A 21,829-nucleotide genomic window follows, 5' to 3' on the forward strand; every position below is an offset into this window, starting at 1 on the left:
GGCTCTGCTCCAAAGAAGAAACAACTTTGCAACAAAGAAACAAACTTTAAAGGACTGCACGTTTCCCTCCGGAAGCTTGAGACTTTCCACTCTGCACCCGATGCCCCTGGCTCGACCTGCGGAGAACCAACACTACAGGGAGGACTACCCAGCGACTGCTACCCTGTGAGTAGCCAGAGTTGACCCCCCTAAGCCCCCTCAGCGACGCCTGCAGAGGGAATCCAGAGGCTCCCCCTGACCGCGACTGCCTGCTTCTAAGGACCCGACGCCTGGTAAAGACACTGCACCCTCAGCCCCCAGGACCTGAAGGATCCGACCTCCTGTGCAGAAGCGACCCCCATGTGGCCCTCTCCTTTGCCCAGGTGGTGGCTACCCCTAGGAGCTCCCCCTTTGCCTGCCTGCTTCGCTGAAGAGACCCCCGGGTCTCCCATTGAACTCCATTGCAAACCTGACGCCTGTTTGCACCTGGCACCCGGCCGCCCCCTTGCCGCTGAGGGTATACTTTTTGTGCTGACTTGTGTCCCCCCCGGTGCCCTACAAAACCCCCCTGGTCTGCCCTCCGACTGGCAGACTGGAACCGGGGCACCCCCTTCTCCATTGAAGCCTATGTGTTTTGGGCACCACTTTGACCTCTACACCTGACCGGCCCTGAGCTGCTGGTGTGGTAACTTTGGGGTTGCCCTGAACCCCCAACGGCGGGCTACCTTGGACCCAAATGTGAACCCTGTTGGTGGTTTACTTACCTGCAAAACTAACAAACACTTACCTCCCCCAGGAACTGTTGAAATTTGCAGTGTCTAGTTTTAAAATAGCTTATTGCCATGTTTGCCAAAACTGTACATGCTATTTTGCTGATTCAAAGTTCCTATGATACCTGAGTGAAGTACCTTTTATTTAAAGTATTGATTGTAAATCTTGAACCTGTGGTTCTTAAAATAAACTAAGAAAATATATTTTTTCTATATTAAAAACCTATTGGCCTGGAATTGTCTTTGAGTGTGTGTTCCTCATTTATTGCCTGTGTGTGTACAACAAATGCTTAACACTACCCTCTGATAAGCCTACTGCTCGACCACACTACCACAATTATCTCCTTTTGCCACTATCTTACCTCTAAGGGGAACCCTTGGACTCTGTGCATGCTATTTCTTACTATGAAATAGTACATAAAGAGCCAACTTCCTACAGTTGAGTTTATCATCAAGGATGATTCCCAGTCTTCTGGCGTGGTGGGTGGGTTTTGGTGTGGGACTAGCTTTGACAGCCACCAGGTTGAGTCCCAGGCAGTGTTCCTGTTTCCTAAGACCAGCACATCCATCTTGCTGGACCTGAGCTTCAGGCAGTTGGTTCTCATCCATTCTGCTACCTTGATCATGCAGTTGGTGAAGTTGATTCTGGAGTTGGCTGTCTTGATGCACAGAGATAGGATGAGTTGGGTTTCTTCGGCGTAGGATATGATGGTTATGCCTTGGAATCTGATAACGTTGGTGAGCTGAGTCATGTAGATGTTGAACAGGGTGGGACTGAGAAATTAGCCCTGAGGGACTCAGCAGATCAGGTTCTTGGATTCCAATGTGTAGGGTGTTTGTCTGACTCTTCAAGTTCTTCCTTTGAAGAAGGAGCCGATCCAGTTGAGGGCCAGTCCTTGGCTGCTGATGTCATGGAGCCTTCTCACGAGTGTGTAGTGAGAGACTGTGTTAAGGACTGTGGAGAGATCGAACAGGATGAGTGCTGCCATCTCTCCTCAGTCCAGTATGGCCCATTTGTTGAAGATGGTGATGTCCTCATTGAAGTTGTTGGTGATGTTGGGTTTAACCTGTCTGGTTCTTACATTTTTCCCCAGCTGGGGATTGACAGGCTGAGGCTGGTGGGTGTGTTGACTTGTGTTGATTTTTAAGTGGATGTTGAAGAGGTCTGTCCATGTGAGCGATGAGGTGGAGTTGTAAATGATCCTGTCACTGGTGGCCACAATTGTGTCCTGCTAAGTGTTTTAGCTCTGTGAAGTGTTGGGTGAGCTTGATGTTGTCCAGACTTTCAAGTAGGACTGTGGAGCACTGGTCTTTTTGGTCCCCTAGGTGTACATTGAGATCACCAAGTAGTATGAAGTTTCTTGAGTTGACGGTGAAGGGGACAATGAAGTCCATGGTGTGGCTGCTGAAGTTGGTTTGTGGCCCGGTGGTCAGTAGGCAAGGAGAAGATGCTGTTGATTTACAGTTTGAAGTGCATTTGTTCCATGAAGGGGGTGTTGTTCTCCAAGGATGAGGAGCATATGATGGTGTTCTTGTGGATGTTGGTGAGTCTTCCTCCTGGCTTCTGAAGGAAGGCCTGTTGTTGTACAACTTTGTAGACCACTAGGCTAGTTGTGGCAAAGTCGGGTGCTGATGTGGGGTTGAGCCATTTTTCAGAGAAGAAAAGGAAGTCCAGTGCATTTTTGCTGAGGAGATTGCAGATCTCAGTAGCATGTTTGCTGAGAGATTGTGTGTTGAGAAGTATTATGCCAGTGGCTGTTTGGATGTGGGTTTGGCATGCCTAGTGATGTTAAGGTGAGGGGTTGGTGGTGTTGATGGTGCTTGATTGGTGTGTGTGGGTGTGCTGCTGCAGGGGAACCAGCAATTGGTGCAGGTGACAGCTCCTATTGTGGTATGTGGCACATTATGGCAGCAGCAGGAGGAAAGGTGTCCCTGGTGGCGCTATGGAGTATCACTGGGGGCTGATGGGACTAGCGTTTCCGGCGCTGGGTATGGTTCCAGCGCAGACGGGTGCAGACAGGCTTACTTTTGGTGTGCAGTGGCTGCCACTAAGTAGGTCGTGAAAGGGGGGGGGCTAGCACTGGGGGAGGCAGTAGGAAGAGCTACCGCAGGAAGAAGAGGTGGGAAGGAGAATGCAGCAGAACTGCAGGTAAGGAGCAGGGGAAGCAAGAAGGAGCGCAGGACGTGAGTGGAGGACTGCGGGAGTGTAAAAGAGAGGGACGAAAACTCAAAAGCGAGAGAGAAAGCACTAAAGCACCAAAGCACAAACAATCTAAAAAATCAGAGAATAGCAACAAGTAGCACAGAATGGCACAATAGAGCAAATGATGGCATAAAGGAGTAATAGAGCAAAGTAGCATAACGGAGAACAAAAGAGCAAATAATAACACAAAGTAGCAGAAAAGAGCAAAGAATAGCACAAATTAGCAAATAATAACACAAAATAGCACAAAACAACACAAAGGAGCCCAAAATGTACTAAGTTGACAGGCCGTAGGGTTACAAATAGAGAGTAGAACAGAGAGAAAACAGGGGTGAAAATAGAGAGCACAGAGTGCTAAAGGAGTGAGGCAGGAGCCTTAGGGTGACAGAGCTGGGTCCAAAAGGGGCTTGACTGGTCGAAGGACCGGTCCAGGTAAGTGAGCGGCTTACTCTTGACAATCATTTCATCAAATGTCTATATTGGCATTTTAATTTCAGACCTTCTAAACATTGTAGGGTATGCCCTGAATTTGGTCTTTTTTCTATACTATGTTGATAATATTCATGGTGTTAACCATACGATTAGCTGTGTGGTACCAAGGAGAATTCCTTAAAATACCTTATTTATGAGGATATCTTCCTAAAAAGCACCCAGTCTTCTAATGTAAAATGTTTCAGTAATATTATTATTCTTGATCATTATCTTCCTACTTGTGTTTCTAATATGAATCTTTTTCAAAGTACATACCTCTTAAAAACGAAATTTCAAACGTGCTTCTCATTAAAACGACTTAAACTTACCACACAGGTAAATCAAGTTATTTGCATCATACATATACCAAAAAAAAGAGCCGTAACCTGATTGTGTTCCTGAGATTAAAAAATAATTTTACTTTATAAGAGTGCAACTGTTTTATATTACGATTTTATTGGTTTAAGGCACGTGCCGTAAACTGGCTAAACTCGGAGAACTTGGCTTCTATGTACAAAAGTTAACAAAGCAGTAAAACACAAAGGTTGTCTTTGCCCCGAGTTAGTACACCACAGGTAGAAATTGTTATGTTTTTTTTTTAGAAACGAGGTGCAGATCTAAAACGAGGAAGTCTGTTACTTTGATGTTAAATCTAGCAACTTCACTGGTTGTACCTACGGGAGACAAGATATGGCTTAAAGAAGTAATATGTTTTCTAGCTGCTGCAGTTGCACTTACATGTGTACCTCAAGCAGTGCTTTAAACCAATTTAAAACATGACTTGTCTCTTGAGGCTCTGCTGATGACTGAACAGGCCTCCCGCATTATAGTATAATTAGACAATACAAAATGTACACCAATATAACAAATATTTTACAAATGAAAATTCACATGTAGGTTAAAATAGATGGCCAGAATTATTATTTGATTCAGGTAGAAGAAAGGAAATGATCAATGCCATATATACGTCTAAAATGCTAGATAAATATATACTCTATCTATTTAATGTAATTATTTATACAATTTGGGGTTTACCCTTGAAGATATCAGAACTCTATAGAATACTTTAAATAGAACACTCACCGGCTCTTACACCTGGCTGAGGACACGGGTATGTAAGAACCCTCAACAGACCATCTGGTTTGTACGAATAATGTTCAACGAGCTTAATGGGATAAAAGAAAAGCCAGAAAACAGTATTATTCCGTTGCAAAATATTAAATAACTATTTGGTGTGAAGCATACTCTGCATTTGCCAGTCACAATACATGCATTTCTTGAAGGACACTTTAGTGTTTAAAATTGTTTCATTCTTTTTGTCAAGAAAAATGTTATATTGTATGGGGTAAAGTAACTTCAATATTATGAAAATTCTGGCAGTCACTGCAGGGTTCTGTGAATGAATAAAGGCACAAGGCCAGGTGACTCCTGTCTTTATGAGGGCAAAGAATTCCGAGGAGACATATATATCCCTATATTGTAAGTGTCGATATGCTATTCAGCATATTGACCACAACCTCAAATGCCTCTGAATGACATTTTGTACTGTTTCTCCTTTTTCCATATCTGCCACATGGCATTAAAACAAACACAAAGATTGTTGTAAGAGGGATGCTAGCTTTTCCATGTGTTACCATGCCGAGGTTTTTATGTTTTTTTGGCTATGATTGGTGGTGGTTTCCCCTGCGCCGACTTACTATACTTCTAAAATACATGTTTGCATTATACAACCCCACCCTGTAAAAAAAATGCAAGGATAACTTTTGACATGTTAGGCCATGCTGATAATTTTCAGTCCTATATAGTAAATATATTGATCACCCACAAAAAAGGGAAACATAGCTATTTGATAAATTAATCCCTTCTTTTTTCTAAAACAAAGTGAGTACTCAATGAATGCCACCTTTCTCCTTTTGACTCACGACGTGCTGCTGCTTCAGTCCATTCATTCAGGTGCAAGAAGATACACTATTTTCCGTAAGAGACCAAGCCACAAACGATTTGCTCTATGAAGCAACAACATGATAATTGTGCATGGAGAGGGAGGAGTCACAAGCAGCTTATGCAACTGGGAGCCGCATACCTCCTGAGAGGCAAAAGGCACACATACCCCTGATGACGCAGAAATGAAGGTTTTACATTTATTAGCGCTTAAACGTAGTGCCGCAATAATCAAGTGTGACTTTAACCGAACTAATAAAGATTGTACGGGGACAAAATGTGCCCTCAGAGTAGTTTGCCAACATTTATAAGCGTGCTTTATATAACGTGATGTATTAGAAGTGCACTAATCCGACATAATCGTAAACGTGTGCTATGATTTGCTTGTTTGAAATGTTATAGCTTAGCATAACTTTAGTGGAGGCTTTGGCCTAGTTGCCGCGTCTCACGGTTTAGATGCTCGTATTTTTCCAATGTGCTAATAAACGTGTATTCTTGCTTGAAGCTGTACTTTTCCAGTGAGATCGTTCACATGCTTATCTTAAGGTTTCGTGCCAGCCTGGCATTTTCTTCTTCGCTCCAAGGTCAATCTGCAGGTGCGGACAATGGAAGCTCTGAAAGTGAGTTAATTGGTATAAAATGTTGCAACTTACGTAACCGTCTCCAAGGATAATGTATGCTTAAGTAAAAGCTTGAGAACTGTTGTTTTTGATTGGACAATTTGAAGCCAACCTATGAACCCTCCAATGGAAGACCCTACTGGATTTGAACTGTTGTCTATTTAAACCAGGCGCACAAGGAGAAAGCAGCCATTATAGCCATTATTGCCGTTACCAGCCATTTTTATAGCCATTTTTGCTATTACCCGGACATCATTGCCATTACTCGCCATTACCCGCCATTTTGCAGGACATTGGCCATTATGGCCCATCTTGCTGACTTTGTCATTTTGCCGTCTTCGAGAGACTTTTAAGAAATTCTCGCCCTAGAGACTTTAACTTTGATTTACCCTTTGCATGAAGTAGTAGTTTTATCTTGCCGCCGTGAGGCAACTGCCCCGTCCACCCTGCCCCTTTGCCCCGTCCCATGCTGATTGAATCCGGTACCTGTGAGACGAAGACTTCCTTGAATGCTGATTGAATTTGGTAAATATGAAAACAAATGTACAATTGCATTGTGTTTTCCTTTTAGGTAACCAACTGCTGATTTTTGATAAGAGCCCTAGTTAGGAGTTTTCCAAATTAATGTTGCTAAATTGTTTTTGCATGAAGTCCCACATGCCGATGCTACTCTGAGGTTAGATGAGGATTCCTTTTGTTGCACGATGCAATTTGAGACCTTGTTATGCTGACTAATGTATGCAATTAGCTCATTACAGATTATAGTTTTAGTAGTTTGCGTTGCCATTATCGAAGGCATTGTTATTCAAATGCTGCATAGATTGCATCTTTTCCGCCGTTATGGACAGCTATTAATGTTCATTTACATATATCATTTGGTGTTGAGACACATCTACATTGTGCTAGCTTTGTTAATATAGGGAAATAAATTCATTAACTTTGAATAAATTGGTGTGGTTATTCATGACCGAAAGGTCATGGTTCGCCGAAATGTATTCTGGATTAATTGTGAAATGTTATGTTTATCAGGGTATTGCTTATGTTCGTTATTGATTATTGATTGGATTAAATTGACTGATCTCGGGTGAAGAGAGTCCCACTTGGTCAAAAGATTCATCGGCCCAAGAGCCTCCAAAACCCAGGTAAATTATTAGTATGGAACGCTCTATCAGTAGATGGTAGCAGAGGACGGTTACGACTTTTGGGACCCCACTCGAGACATACATGGTGTTGAATTAACGGTTTCGACTTTTGGGACCCCACTCGAGACATACATGGTGTTGAATTAACGGTTTCGACTTTTGAGATCCCACTCGAGAAGTTGAATTAGATTTTTCTTGGGTAAAACAGATTGACAGAATGATGATGGGCTAAGTCCCTCGTGACTTTCCCGGGATCTCGGAGCTTGCGAATGGAGAGAACGGAGGTGTGAGATCAGCGTTGGTGGTACTAGTGACGGTATGAGTGAAGTTAGGATTTTGCGCTTGCACAGCTTATTGCCGCAGATTGTGTGAAAAGGTTGCGAGGATTTTAGAGAATAGCGGAGGTGCGACTCCGAGTGTAGAAGTAGGGAAGTCGTCGAACTTCATAGAAATAGTGGAGGTGCGACTCCGAGTGTGAGAGTAGGGAAGTCGTCGAACTTCATGTGCGTGTGGCGCTTTGTGCAGAAAAAGGTCCACGTGGTTGTTGTTGTTGAGACGGGCCCGGCGAGGTCAAGAGACTCCGGAGTATGTTGAAAAGTGTATGAGTCACTTGTTTATGTTGTGGTCTGGTCGGTTTAATAGGTTGATCGGGCGTGGTCAACGAGTCGGTACGTGTGTTAAGGGAGTGAAAGAAACTTCGACTTCGGGCTTTGACAAATTCTAAGTGCACTAGGATAGATCATTGACAAGTTGAGAGCAGAGTCTGCAGGTCAGATTTGCTTGCGAAAGTGGGGACCGAGAAAGATGGAATAACTGCCGAGGCTAGTGAAAAATCCCTAAGGTCCTGAAGCGATTGTGTTACCCTTCCTGTAGTAAACCGACAGATCTGTTTTATTATTATTTTTTTGATAGCTCGCGATATATGCTAGAAGTTGTTACGAGAGGTGGGTGAAGGAGGACAAGCCGCGAGGCTTTGTCAGCCGCAGAGTGTGTGAGTGTGACGTCACTAGGAGCTGCGCTGGGATAGGTTGGTAGCAGAGAAGGGTCGCGCACGGATTGGACGCAGTCCGTGGGGCTCGATTGGAAGGGGAAAGGCAAGCGAAGAGTATTCCGGGAATTAAAGTCACTTATTGATTACAAACTTTGTGAAATAAAAGACGAGAAAATTAAATTTTTTAAAGCATTAAAGAGTGCGATGAAGGGAGAGTCTTACATTAAAGCGAGCGTAGGAGAGGAGACGCCACCCGAAGGTACACCGGCTTACATTGTAATGGAGGAAAAAGGGGTAGCTCCGTGTCTTTGGCTAAAACAATGGCACAAGCTGACAGAGAAACATGGGAGCGTAGCGTTCCCGATCCATGGGACATTCAATATAAGGATCCTAGAGAATTTGAGATTCGCGATGTACGACATGAAGGTACATCCAAGGCCAGCACAGTTTGAGGCTCTAGCGATTTGGGAACTAATGGCTAGACAGCAACAGCAAAAGAAGTTCGAGACCAGGATGAGAAAGGTAGAAAAGACACTAGCGGACGCTAGGTGGGATAATGCACAGAAGGTGTGGAGGTCAGATATATTGCAGGGGATAAAATTGTTCCCCGCAATTGCTAAGGAAGAAGAGGAGACAGGCAAGAAAGCTACCTGTAAGACAAACAGGAGGTGTTCCAAAGATAGAGAAGACGAGTCAGAGGATGAGGAGTTCATCATCCAATTGCTGAACGACCGTCCACCACCCTATGCAGAGAGTGGACAAGGTCCAAGTACCAGTTCTGCCCCTCCGGCACCGGTACAGAATAATGAAACTCCGAATTCAGAAACTCCATCGGGATCTAAGGACCCGAGTTTACTGTTCACCCCGCAGATACCGCAGGTTAGGAGAATATATCCAGATGTGCCTATATTGAAACCAGCAGAAAATTATCAGCCGCAGGTCCCAAGGTACTACAGCAGTGACAACAGTGCAGGAATGATTCTAGATCCAACCGTAATGGGAGTACAGAATGGTTGCAACCCAACATTGGCACAAGCGGAATCAACTCAGCTTTTGATGCCTCAAAAGCAAATGCAGAGGGGAACCGCACATGCTCAGATGACGGGGAGTCAGATGGGCATGCCGGCAATGATGACCCATAGTGTGGGAATGAACATGCCTCAGAACATGGGAAATGGACAGAACCCAGATGCGATAACCCTACCCATTACTGTAGGTCCACCGGTACTTTTGTACACTCAGCCTAACTTAGGTATGAGCGGTCAAGGATCAATGGTGCAGAGTGGGACGGAGAGGAGGTGAATAGAAAACACTCCAGAGATAACTCCGATAGCGGCTCTGCCAACTGGATCTGGGTCCTTGATGGAGTTTAGTCCCATATGTGCTCAGTCGACAGTGGTGAGGTCAAGTCCCCCACTGATGATACCTCTAACATCGAACACTGAAAAGTTGCCGCAACCATCAATGGCAGTCGATGCGAATGCTACACTGATGGGGTTGAATGCGCAACAGCTGACACAGTGGTTCAACAGTCTGAATTCCACACAAAGCTCAACCAGTGGGAAGGGAGAAGACTATCTGAATAGGGTCAGGTTGAACATGGAAGCACAAGAATTGGTGGAAGGGACTATGGGTTTGAATAGGTTAGAGTCCTACTCGGAAGAAGAGCTGAGGTACCTATGTCCCAGGATTACGAGAGAGGTGAACAAGGTACACAGAAGGTTGCAAGAAATAGCTGACAAACAAGGGATTGAGATAGATAAGACAAAACACTTGAGCAGGAGCTATAGATTGGATTTCGGGACCACAGACTTTGAACACATGAGGTCAGCAGGCATGAAAACGCACCTTAGAGAATTGCTGCAGAGTGCACAGGTGTGGGGTTGCCTAGACAAATGGGAGAGCAGATGGGCAAAGAAAAAGGAAAAGAAGAAAGACAGTGTCCCAGAGCATAAGGAGAAAAGACCACAGAGTACTGATGCAATAGCCATGTTACCAATGAGGGAGACAGCAGGGGGAAAATTAGTACATGTACCGTGGCACAGAAGCGACATTCAGTCTTTTACGGATGATTTTCCCAAACTGAGAGAGAAACCGATTGAATGGTATCAGCAGACTGATAGGTTTGTGAAGCTTGCGAAATGTCTTTGGGAAGACCTGAACACCCTCTTTGAGATTGTGGTTCCGGCAGATTTGTGGGAGGATTGCAAAAGAGCTGTAGGTTGGCCGACAAGTGAACCAGAGAGAGACAGGGATACGGGTGCACCATCACCTATGGTGATGAGCTTGTACTATAAGGTGATTGAGCATTTGAAGACGAAGGTTGCAGCGAAAAATGTGGATTGGCAGAAGATTGATCGAACTGCCCAAGAGGCTAAAGAGTCGATTCATGGTTACTATGAGAGGTTGTTGAAGGCGTTCAAGAACTACAGTGGCACGGAAACAATAGAGGCGAAGGACATGCTTCATTTTGTGTTTAGATTTGTGGAAGGGCTGAGACCAGAGATAAGTCAGATGATAAAGACGCATTTGATTTGTTGGCAGTCGAAACCTATTGATGAGGTGTTGAATTATGCGAAATACTGTAGCGACGAAATTGAAGTGAAACAGAAAAAGTTGAAAGAGAAAGTGATGATGATGCAGCTTAAAGCAGCTCAGACAGGTCTGCAAGGTTTACAAGGGTTGCAAGGGTTCCAACAGCAGGTACCGCAGCCGCAGCCGCAGCCGCAGCCGCAGGGAAACATGGTGTTTCAGCCACAGGCGAGAGGCAGAGGCAGAGGAGGTTTTGTAAACAATGGTCCGGATTTGAACACTGTTGTAACTCCGAATGGTGTGCAGGCAATGAAAAGGGTGACGCCGTGTCACGTGTGCGGAATTGTCGGACATTGGAAACGCGAGTGCCCAATGATGGTGCAGGAAGGTGCAGGTGTTGGTCAGCAAAGCAATGATGTCAATGCATTCCAGACAATGAGGGGACCGAAAATGAGAGGTCCAAACCCAAATTTTCAGACCATAAATCAGCTGCAGGGATTACAGCCTATGCAGCCGCAGCAGATGCAGATGCCCCGTATGCAGATGACGCAAATGCAGCCAATGCAACAGCAGTTTCCCATGGTACCTAATCAGCAAATGCAAATACCTTTGGCACCAATGAATCAGCAGCAAGTGATGGTTTCTCCACAGGTCTCGAGTCAGGTAATGAACACAAATGGCACGGTACAACAGTTTCCATTACACAGTGAGAATGGAATAAACGATGCATGGGAGAGTGAAAGTTCAGGAGAGGAGGGAGATTGTGTGCTTGCAGCATCCTTGGAAGTTGATCAAAAGGGTCCATATGTAGAGGGAAGAGTCATGGGTCATCGTGTCTCATTCTTAGTTGACACAGGAGCCACACGTTCAACTGTTAGGAGCATTGAAGTACCAAATTTGCCACTATCAGGGAGGACAGTTCAAGTAGTGGGAGTAGCAAACAGGTACCTGACGAACCCAATCACAGATCCAGTACCAGTCAGCATTGGTAACTATCAAGGGTCACATAAATTTGTGGTGTGTGACTCAAGCCCGATAGCACTATTAGGGAGAGACCTATTGTGCAAATTGGGATGCTCGATTAGGTGTTCGGATGATGGAATTAGAATTCAGACGAGCAGTGATGGGGAAGAAGAGGAAAGTGTAGAAGGGGACGAGATGGAAACTGTCGATGAGGAATATCCTCTGATTACACTTTTTCCGATGATAACTGAAGAAGATATTCCAGTTGAATTGCGAGAAACAGTCGGAAAAGAAGTGTGGGATATGACAGGAAAGGAAGTGGGATTGGTGAAAGGAGTGGAACCAGTGAAAGTGACAGTAAAACCCAATGCAACCTTTCCCCAGACCCCACAATACCACATGGCACAAGACACCCTCATAAAAGTCGCCCAACTCATTGACGAGTTTGTAAAACAGGGAGTACTGAAAGAAGTGTTAAGCAGTCCATGTAATTCCCCAATCATGGGACTAATAAAGCCAAGTGGAAAGGTCCGAATTGTGCAGGACTTGAGGAAAATAAATGAAATCATAATTAAATGCTGCCCTGTCGTACCAAATCCAGCTGTGATAATGTTTCAAATCCCTTGCGATGCCGAGTGGTTCTCAGTCATCGACTTGTCACAAGCATTCTTTTCGGTGCCTCTTCATGAGGACAGCCAATTTCTCTTTTGTTTCAAATTCTTAGACAGAGTCTACAGTTGGTGTCGAATTCCTCAAGGGTTTTCTGAGTCACCGTCAATTTTCAATCAGATTCTAAAGAAAGACTTGGAAGCGTTAGAATTGCCATTCGAGTCAACCCTAGTACACTACATTGATGACTTACTGATTGCATCTAAGACAGAAAGTGACTGCACAGCTGACACCATTGCCCTACTGAACCATTTGGGAAGGAATGGACACAAGGTGTCTCCTTCAAAATTGCAGTTCTGTCAGAAGAAAGTGAAATACTTGGGTCACCAAATAGAGAAAGGGTCACGGAGAATAATGAAGGAAAGAATAACAAGTGTACTTCAAATGAGTCCACCAAAGACAAGGAGAGAGGTGAGGAAGTTTTTGGGAATGGTGAGCTACTGTCGCCAGTGGATTCCCAACTTCTCAACTCTAGCAAAGCCTTTACTGAAACTGACCCAGAGGGATGCCTTGGATGAAATTGAGCTGAAGGGAGATGAGATGGATGCTTTTGTTGAATTGAAGGAATGCATGTGGAGGGCTCCAGCTTTAGGTATGCCTGATTACACAAAGCCTTTCACATTGTTTTGTCATGAACGTGATGCATGTTCTTTGTCTGTCTTGACCCAAGCCCATGGTGGCATAAACAGACCAGTAGCATATTTTTCAGCTACTTTGGATCCGGTCGCAGCAGCACTTCCAGGGTGTTTGCGCGCCGTAGCAGCAGTTGGTATCAGCCTCACTCAGAGTGAAGGAATAGTGATGGGACACCCAGTAACAGTCATGGTCCCTCACTCAGTTGAGATACTTTTGACCCGCTCCCGAACGCAACACATGACTGGAGCAAGACTCACAAGGTATGAAACGATAATTCTGGGCTCACCGAATGTGCAACTGAAAAGGTGCACTACGTTGAATCCAGCAACCTTGCTTCCCGGTGAAAATGCTGAAATTGAGAACGCTGAGGACGTCGAACATGACTGCCTTCAGGTGACTGAATTTTGCACAAAACCTCGACCTGACATTAAGGATACTAAACTTGATGAAAATGACCAAATTATTTTTGCTGACGGGTCATGTTTAAGAGATGCAATGGAAATTTTGAAAGCAGGATATGCTGTATGTACTGTAACAGGTGTCTTGGAAGCGTCCTGGCTTCAAGGAGTCTATTCTGCACAAGTAGCGGAGCTTGTAGCCCTTACCAGAGCATGTCAACTGTCTACATTGATGAAGGTTACCATTTACACTGATAGTCAGTATGGGTTTGGAATTGTGCACGACTTTGGGCAACTATGGTCACAAAGAGGTTTCCTGACTTCTTCAGGGTCCCCAGTGAAAAACGGGGAGAGAATAAGGGAATTGTTACACGCCATTCAAATGCCAGCCGAAATTGCAGTGGTAAAGTGTAGTGCTCATACAAAAGGAGAGGACTATGTTTCCTTGGGAAACGCATATGCGGATCAAGTCGCAAGATTTTGTGCCTTGAACTGTATATTGCTCAGGGATGAATGGAATTCGATAAGTGAGCCAGAGCTTGAACCAGCTGAAGCATTTGCCTTGAAGGTCGTGGATACAATGGATGAACTAAAAGCATTACAGAATAGCGTCAGGGAGGAGGAAAGAGTTTCCTGGATTAAATCACAGTGTACAAAGAGACCAGATGAGTTATGGGTTTCAAACGAGGGAAAATTTGTTTTACCAAATTGTCTCTTATCGCAGCTAGCGCGGTTCTATCATGGGCAGGCTCACCTAGGGAGAGACGCCATGATAAGATTGTTCAAAACTGATTGGTTTAACCCCAGATTTCGTCAAGCTGCAGAAGCAGTTTGCCATCGATGTGTCATTTGCCAGCAGATGAACCCAGGGAAGGGAACAGTTGTGAACGCGAGCCACATTGGCAGGGCGAGTGGCCCGTTCAGCAGAATGCAGATGGACTTCATTGAGATGCCTGTGCATGGAGGTCTGAAGTATGTGTTGGTGATTGTGTGCAGTTTTAGTCACTGGATTGAAGCATACCCTACACGTAGAAATGACAGCCTTACAGTTGCAAAACTATTGTTGAGGGAGTTGATACCACGTTTCGGATTCCCGATCTCTTTAGAATCAGATAGGGGAAGTCACTTCAATAACGAGGTGATAAAGTTACTTTGCGCAGCGCTGAACATTGAGCAAAAACTGCATTGTAGCTATCGACCAGAAGCCTCAGGACTGGTGGAGCAAATGAATGGTACACTGAAATCAAGAATGGCGAAAATATGTGCATCGACAAATTTGAAATGGCCTGACGCATTGCCTTTGGTGTTAATGTCAATGAGAAACACCCCTGACAGAAAGACTGGATTGTCTCCGCACAAAATTCTCATGGGCAGGGCCATGAGACTTCCTGCAGTTCCCGCAAACGCGCTTTTGAATATTACAGATGATATGGTGTTAGACTACTGCAAAGGTCTGGCTGACGTGGTTCGCTCTTTCTCTCACCAGGTGGAAGCAACCACCTTGCCACCGATCCAAGGTCCAGGACACACACTGAAAGCAGGTGACTGGGTCGTGATAAAGAAGCACGTGAGGAAGTCGTGTCTGGAACCCCGTTGGAAAGGCCCTTTCCAAGTGATCCTGACGACAACTACCGCTGTGAAGTGTGCGGGGGTTCCCAACTGGATTCACGCCAGTCACACAAAGAAAGTGTTGTGTCCCACAGATGAGGAAGTTGAAGCGCTGAAACTGCCAGTCCCTGATAATAAAGTGCCGAGCGCTGAGACAGAGCAAAACCGAACTGAAAGCTAACAGGCAGGAACAGGAGAGAGAGAAATATTCTCTGAGGACGAAACAACTGACTCACTTGGGGAAGACCAAGGAGAAACCTCAGACAGCGACGAAGCAGCTGAAGGTGACAAAGAGCCTGAAGCAGCTGAAAGTGATGAAGAGCCTGAAGAAAGTAACGGTGACAAAGGGCTCGAAAGAGGTGAAAAAGCAGGAGAGCCTGATCAGAGGAGGGCTTTCCCAGAAGCAGACGGTACAGAAAAAGAAAAGGAAAATGTGATTGACTCCCCAGAACAAGGGGACAAGGCAGAACAGAACGAAACTGCTCAAACTTCTTCAGAAGAGGTCGCAGGTCCATCAAGTGGACACAGTGCAAAGAAAAGACAAAGTATATCGCCAGTAAAACTAGGAACTAGAGAAAAGTTGAATGACGAAGGGCCAAAAGTGAAAGAGAAAAGAAAGGAAGTGTCTATCGTGGTACCAACCTCAAGTGAAGAAAAAGACTTGACCAAAGAGGAAAGTACCAGCGAGGCAGAATCAAAGAGAGAGGCAAAATTGAAAAGGAAAAGGATACCAAACAGGAGATATTCCGGTCCAGAATGGGCATATGTAGTCAATGACGATTGGACCGACGAATTTGTATCTCTTAGCCTCGAGAACGAAGAAGAAGAGATACCAATAGAAAAGAAAAGTTTTATGGACACTGTTGATTGAAAGGGTGATAAATGACATTGCTTGCTATAATCTAACGTGATACAACCAGCTGAGACATTGCTAAACCGGATGAGACATTTGCTAACCTGATAAGACTTTGATAACCTGATTGACTCTTAAACCCGATTTGAGACAACATTGCTAACTGAAAGAGACTGAGTTCTGAGTTATTGCCGAATTGAGACAAATGCTGCTAACCGATAAGTGACTGGCCTTCTGAAGAAAACTGTGTGAACATTGCGCTCGTTCAGCTTTGTAACTGAATTGCTAAATAGTTTTCTTTTTATAAGTGCTTCTAGCTCTCTGATTCTATACAGATCATGGCTACACAAAACAGTAGAATGAAATATTGTAAATATGTGTGTATAGGCTTGATAACTGCATGTGTACTAATAATAATGATAATAGTGCTTGCAATGCATGGTAAGAGTGAGAATGAAAGAATTGATGCTTCTACCTATGCTCCTGTTACTGTCACTGAACTAACTGCACTGAAAAGACTAGAATTAGATGAGAGACACTTGCATGATAAGAAAGAGCTTTCGTATAATGTTTTCTATCGCTTGCTAACAGAATATGTTGAGACTATGGATGCGAAAGATTGTTATGTGTGTACACAGATACCGACATCGGTAACGGAAGGGGTGACTTATCACCACATGCCTCTTACATACGGGATTACATGTAGTATAGTAACTTCTAGATTTTATGGTCAAACTAACATACAGTATTTTTACTCAAATTATGATGTTACCTTTGCATATGTTCCTATAATCACGCAGCTAAGCCAGATTGCTAAAGATTGGGATGCTAAAATAATGAGGGAATTTTTCGAGCCAATGCTACCTTTTGAAACAGCTCACGCACACAGGGAAAATCTTACCTGCTCGCTATCTGCAGTAGAAATAAGCTTTTTAGATCGCACAGATGATAGAAGGGCACAAATGAATGCGAAATTAGAAAAGGAGCTACATAAGAGGACTTCAGTAGATAATTATGCTTTTGCCGCAATAAAAACACAAGGGAGAATAGCTTTAGATGCTTGGCATGTAGGGAAATTTTTTATATATCGAGGTGAATCTTATTATGATAATATTTTTGTAGGAGCGAGTGAATGTAAACATACGTTTATCTTTAAGGCCAAATGGACATTCATGCTGAACGGACTTGACCCTGTCATACCTGGTGTATATTACATTTGTGGGAATAATGCCTATTATCGTCTTCCAAAGGGATGGTGGGGGAGATGTTATTTGGGTATAGTGTTCCCAAAGGTTTATCAACTGGATGACCTATCAGTGATTCCAAAGACGCCTGGATCTCATCGTATCCAGAAAAGAGAGACCGCAGCTGCTGTGGTAGGAGATATATTTGGAGCCATGATTCCTTCATTGGGAGTTGTGTTGAATTCCATCAAAATAAGAAAGTTGTCTACTATAGTGGATAACATGTTGACAAAGTTTTCAGGTGCTATAATCCTGATAGATGCTGAACTTGCAGCAGAAAGAGCTATGACTCTTCAAAATAGGCTTGCCTTAGACATTCTTTTAGCAAAGGATGGCGGCGTTTGCAAAATGCTTGGTGCGCGCCACTGTTGCACGTATATTCCAGATAACAGTGCAAAGATTAAAACAATGCTTGCTAATCTAACAAAAGGGAGTGCAGATTTGAAGGAATTGAAAGAACCAGGAGTGTGGGAGAAGGTTGGAAAGGGACTTGCTTCAGTGGGAAATTGGCTTGGTGGCATTTGGAATGGAATATTGCTAAAAATAATACAGGGAATTCTAATAGTTCTAATTTGCATCTTTGGAATTTGGGGAATAAAAAGGGGAATATTAATGATCATGGCAAGAATTAAAAGAAGGAAGGAAGAGAAAATGATGAAAAGAATGGCAGAAGAATACAAAGCAAGGTCAAGGGGAACTAAAAGGCAAAGAGAACTGACAGAATTTTAATGAAATAAAATTTGTGGGAATAGTTTTGTGTGATGACAACTAGTCATCAGAGGAAGGATTGATGACGCAGAAATGAAGGTTTTACATTTATTAGCGCTTAAACGTAGTGCCGCAATAATCAAGTGTGACTTTAACCGAACTAATAAAGATTGTACGGGGACAAAATGTGCCCTCAGAGTAGTTTGCCAACATTTATAAGCGTGCTTTATATAACGTGATGTATTAGAAGTGCACTAATCCGACATAATCGTAAACGTGTGCTATGATTTGCTTGTTTGAAATGTTTTAGCTTAGCATAACTTTAGTGGAGGCTTTGGCCTAGTTGCCGCGTCTCACGGTTTAGATGCTCGTATTTTTCCAATGTGCTAATAAACGTGTATTCTTGCTTGAAGCTGTACTTTTCCAGTGAGATCGTTCACATGCTTATCTTAAGGTTTCGTGCCAGCCTGGCATTTTCTTCTTCGCTCCAAGGTCAATCTGCAGGTGCGGACAATGGAAGCTCTGAAAGTGAGTTAATTGGTATAAAATGTTGCAACTTACGTAACCGTCTCCAAGGATAATGTATGCTTAAGTAAAAGCTTGAGAACTGTTGTTTTTGATTGGACAATTTGAAGCCAACCTATGAACCCTCCAATGGAAGACCCTACTGGATTTGAACTGTTGTCTATTTAAACCAGGCGCACAAGGAGAAAGCAGCCATTATAGCCATTATTGCCGTTACCAGCCATTTTTATAGCCATTTTTGCTATTACCCGGACATCATTGCCATTACTCGCCATTACCCGCCATTTTGCAGGACATTGGCCATTATGGCCCATCTTGCTGACTTCGTCATTTTGCCGTCTTCGAGAGACTTTTAAGAAATTCTCGCCCTAGAGACTTTAACTTTGATTTACCCTTTGCATGAAGTAGTAGTTTTATCTTGCCGCCGTGAGGCAACTGCCCCGTCCACCCTGCCCCTTTGCCCCGTCCCATGCTGATTGAATCCGGTACCTGTGAGACGAAGACTTCCTTGAATGCTGATTGAATTTGGTAAATATGAAAACAAATGTACAATTGCATTGTGTTTTCCTTTTAGGTAACCAACTGCTGATTTTTGATAAGAGCCCTAGTTAGGAGTTTTCCAAATTAATGTTGCTAAATTGTTTTTGCATGAAGTCCCACATGCCGATGCTAATCTGAGGTTAGATGAGGATTCCTTTTGTTGCACGATGCAATTTGAGACCTTGTTATGCTGACTAATGTATGCAATTAGCTCATTACAGATTATAGTTTTAGTAGTTTGCGTTGCCATTATCGAAGGCATTGTTATTCAAATGCTGCATAGATTGCATCTTTTCCGCCGTTATGGACAGCTATTAATGTTCATTTACATATATCATTTGGTGTTGAGACACATCTACATTGTGCTAGCTTTGTTAATATAGGGAAATAAATTCATTAACATTGAATAAATTGGTGTGGTTATTCATGACCGAAAGGTCATGGTTCGCCGAAATGTATTCTGGATTAATTGTGAAATGTTATGTTGATCAGGTTATTGCTTATGTTCGTTATTGATTATTGATTGGATTAAATTGACTGATCTCGGGTGAAGAGAGTCCCACTTGGTCAAAAGATTCATCGGCCCAAGAGCGTCCAAAACCCAGGTAAATTATTAGTATGGAACGCTCTATCACCCCCATCCACTGCATCTGCGGTTGTCATTGGGTTACCGTACTGAGATTTCATACAGATGGTGACAAACAATCTTCTCTAACAGTTTCCTTGGAAATACCTTTTTCTATTTCGTGAACGATGAAAATGGAAGGAGTGGTTGAATTCATCTTAGACATGGGCAGGGACACAGTCCAGTTAATCTTTTGTTTCAGCCACTATTCCACTCTAGAGAGACACCAGCCATATGTAAATCAGTTTGGGGTCTCTGCAACAGAAAGAGTCAAGCATCAACTGCCAGACCAGGCCCGTCGAGATGGAAACACAAGCAACCCCAGAGGATTTTTGGCCAAGTCAATGAAGTAAAACTTGAGTCCTGTGTCCTGTGGCACAGTGGTCATAGGAACCACATCTGGGAATACCTGCTGCAGCTTCTACAACAAACAAAACAGTGAAGGAAGATAGGCTGGACCTAATCTCAGCCACTGGTTATGGGTTGGTGCATCATTTCAGTCCATCGTGTTCATCCATTTTAGCACTTTAAATAGAAACCAGCCATACGAAATTCAGTTTTGGGACTGATCTAGTGGAAATAGATGAGCCTGAAGTCCTGACCGGGTCCCCTCCAGTTGGGAACAAACGCAAACACAGGCTTACTTAGGCCTTTTTCTAGTGCTGTATAGCTGGTTGCAGTCTGAGGTGACATAGTGGGCAACAAAATGATGAACTGGGCTATAACCTAAGTAATTACCAATTTCTGAGATTAATCCATCAAAGTTTTGTTTTTCTTCATAAAGGGTATGGGCACTGTAGCATCGACTATCATTGTCATACAATGAATAAGTACTGTTGGGTTCCCTAAACCTAGTAGTGTTAAAATTCACAAGAAATGGTAGGACATTCGCTCCTGATTAAAAGTAAATCTATCCAGATGACAGACTGGGGTAAAGAATATCTGATCTTCATTGGAATCACCAGCAACACCCATGCAGGAATTACTAAAGTCAACCCTCCATTCTTACTCTGTGTTGGGTGTGAGCAGCATAGATAATTCAGTACCAGCAGCACCAAAACCTAAGTGCACATATGCAAGTGTGTCAGTTTTGTTTTTAAATTGAAAACGTGCTTATGGGATTTTAACTACAGCAACTACTGTTGCATTACAGGAATACTAGTGCAATAAAGTTAAACTTTATTTAAATTGGTTTTGAAATTTATAATTTTCATAAATCAGAAGAAGGGTTATAACAATCATATCCCTAATATTTAGATGTTGAATTTAACAAAACGTTAGAATAAGTATTTAAAATTATAATCTCAGTTGAATAAAACATCAAGCATTGCCTTTTCTATAAATACCCCATAAAGAGGAAGCAGAATGAATGGAAGAGAAGGATCAGGAAATGGAAGAGCATACAGAAAAAACAGGCTATCCCAGTGGTGGCATTAGTGTATATGGAAGTGACCAGACACTTTTAGGAATAAATCTGAATCTTTCTCTGAGAATGCCAAATATTCACTCCTCAAATTAACGTGTTTGTTTGTGTGCACTTGTGTTTCTTCTTTTACTTGGAGTTTGTGCATTAAGATATAGTGTATGTAGCAAGTGATTGATGACATAGCCACTGTCACCTACAATAAATACCAATGTAGTCATTCCTAATCCTTCTGTGACGTGCCCAATATAATACGTGTTAAAAATATTATACTTACCCAATGGAAAACCATCATAAAGGTCACCTCTGGCAATGCGACTCTTAAATCAGTCTAGAACCTGTGCCAAATTGTTTGTAAGGAGACATTCTGTATTGCAGACCATGTGTATATAAAGGCTAAATTGATATTTCCAATTTCTGTTCAGAAATTAAGTTGCATACAGTGGATCGATTGGTACGTATGTGCTATATGCACAGCCAGTAACATGGCAATAGGTGAAATTCTGTCCTGAACTGTAGAATAGTGTCCTGTAATCCCTGAGGAGTATTTGCCGAATATATACAATTGTTTATTACACTAAACAAAGCATCTAAAAAAACTACAGAGGGAACTCCGCGATACCCCACCTGCAGCTGCAACAATGCCTTGATAACATCCAGAAGCAAGGAGGCGGATTGGGCATAATTCTTGAACATATGTTAGAATGGGTTGGACTCTATTTGTGTTCACTCCTTTCTAGCAATGTGCCCTACTCTTGTATCAGAACAAATAGATCCTGAAGGCTAAGCCTCTACATTCCGAAGATGTTCTCTAGACTCTGTCTGGTCAAAAAGCCAAAATATCCGCTCCAGTCACCTCCCTCTATATTTCAAGTGGAAAACAAATCCTCGTTCGCTTCACAATGACACACGGTGCTCCCACATTAGAAAATGAAAAGGTAGTCTGGTTCCCATTTCTTGCACCTTGTTACCACTGAACCCACTTAAA

The 21,829-nt window shown here is 43.2% G+C and overlaps 1 protein-coding gene across 9 annotated transcripts in view; it reads right to left on the reverse strand.

Moving 5' to 3' along the window:
• SYK (spleen associated tyrosine kinase) overlaps positions 1-21,829 on the reverse strand; it is a 596,672-nt gene that overhangs the window by 294,901 nt on the left and 279,942 nt on the right. For all 9 annotated transcript variants that reach the window (XM_069227459.1, XM_069227433.1, XM_069227445.1 and 6 more), the window contains one exon: positions 4,507-4,588. In XM_069227459.1, the coding sequence (XP_069083560.1) occupies positions 4,507-4,588 (82 nt within the window). The remainder of the gene's footprint in view (positions 1-4,506; positions 4,589-21,829) is intronic.

Source organism: Pleurodeles waltl, chromosome 1_1, assembly GCF_031143425.1.
Source record: "Pleurodeles waltl isolate 20211129_DDA chromosome 1_1, aPleWal1.hap1.20221129, whole genome shotgun sequence".
NCBI classification, from domain to species: domain Eukaryota; kingdom Metazoa; phylum Chordata; class Amphibia; order Caudata; family Salamandridae; genus Pleurodeles; species Pleurodeles waltl.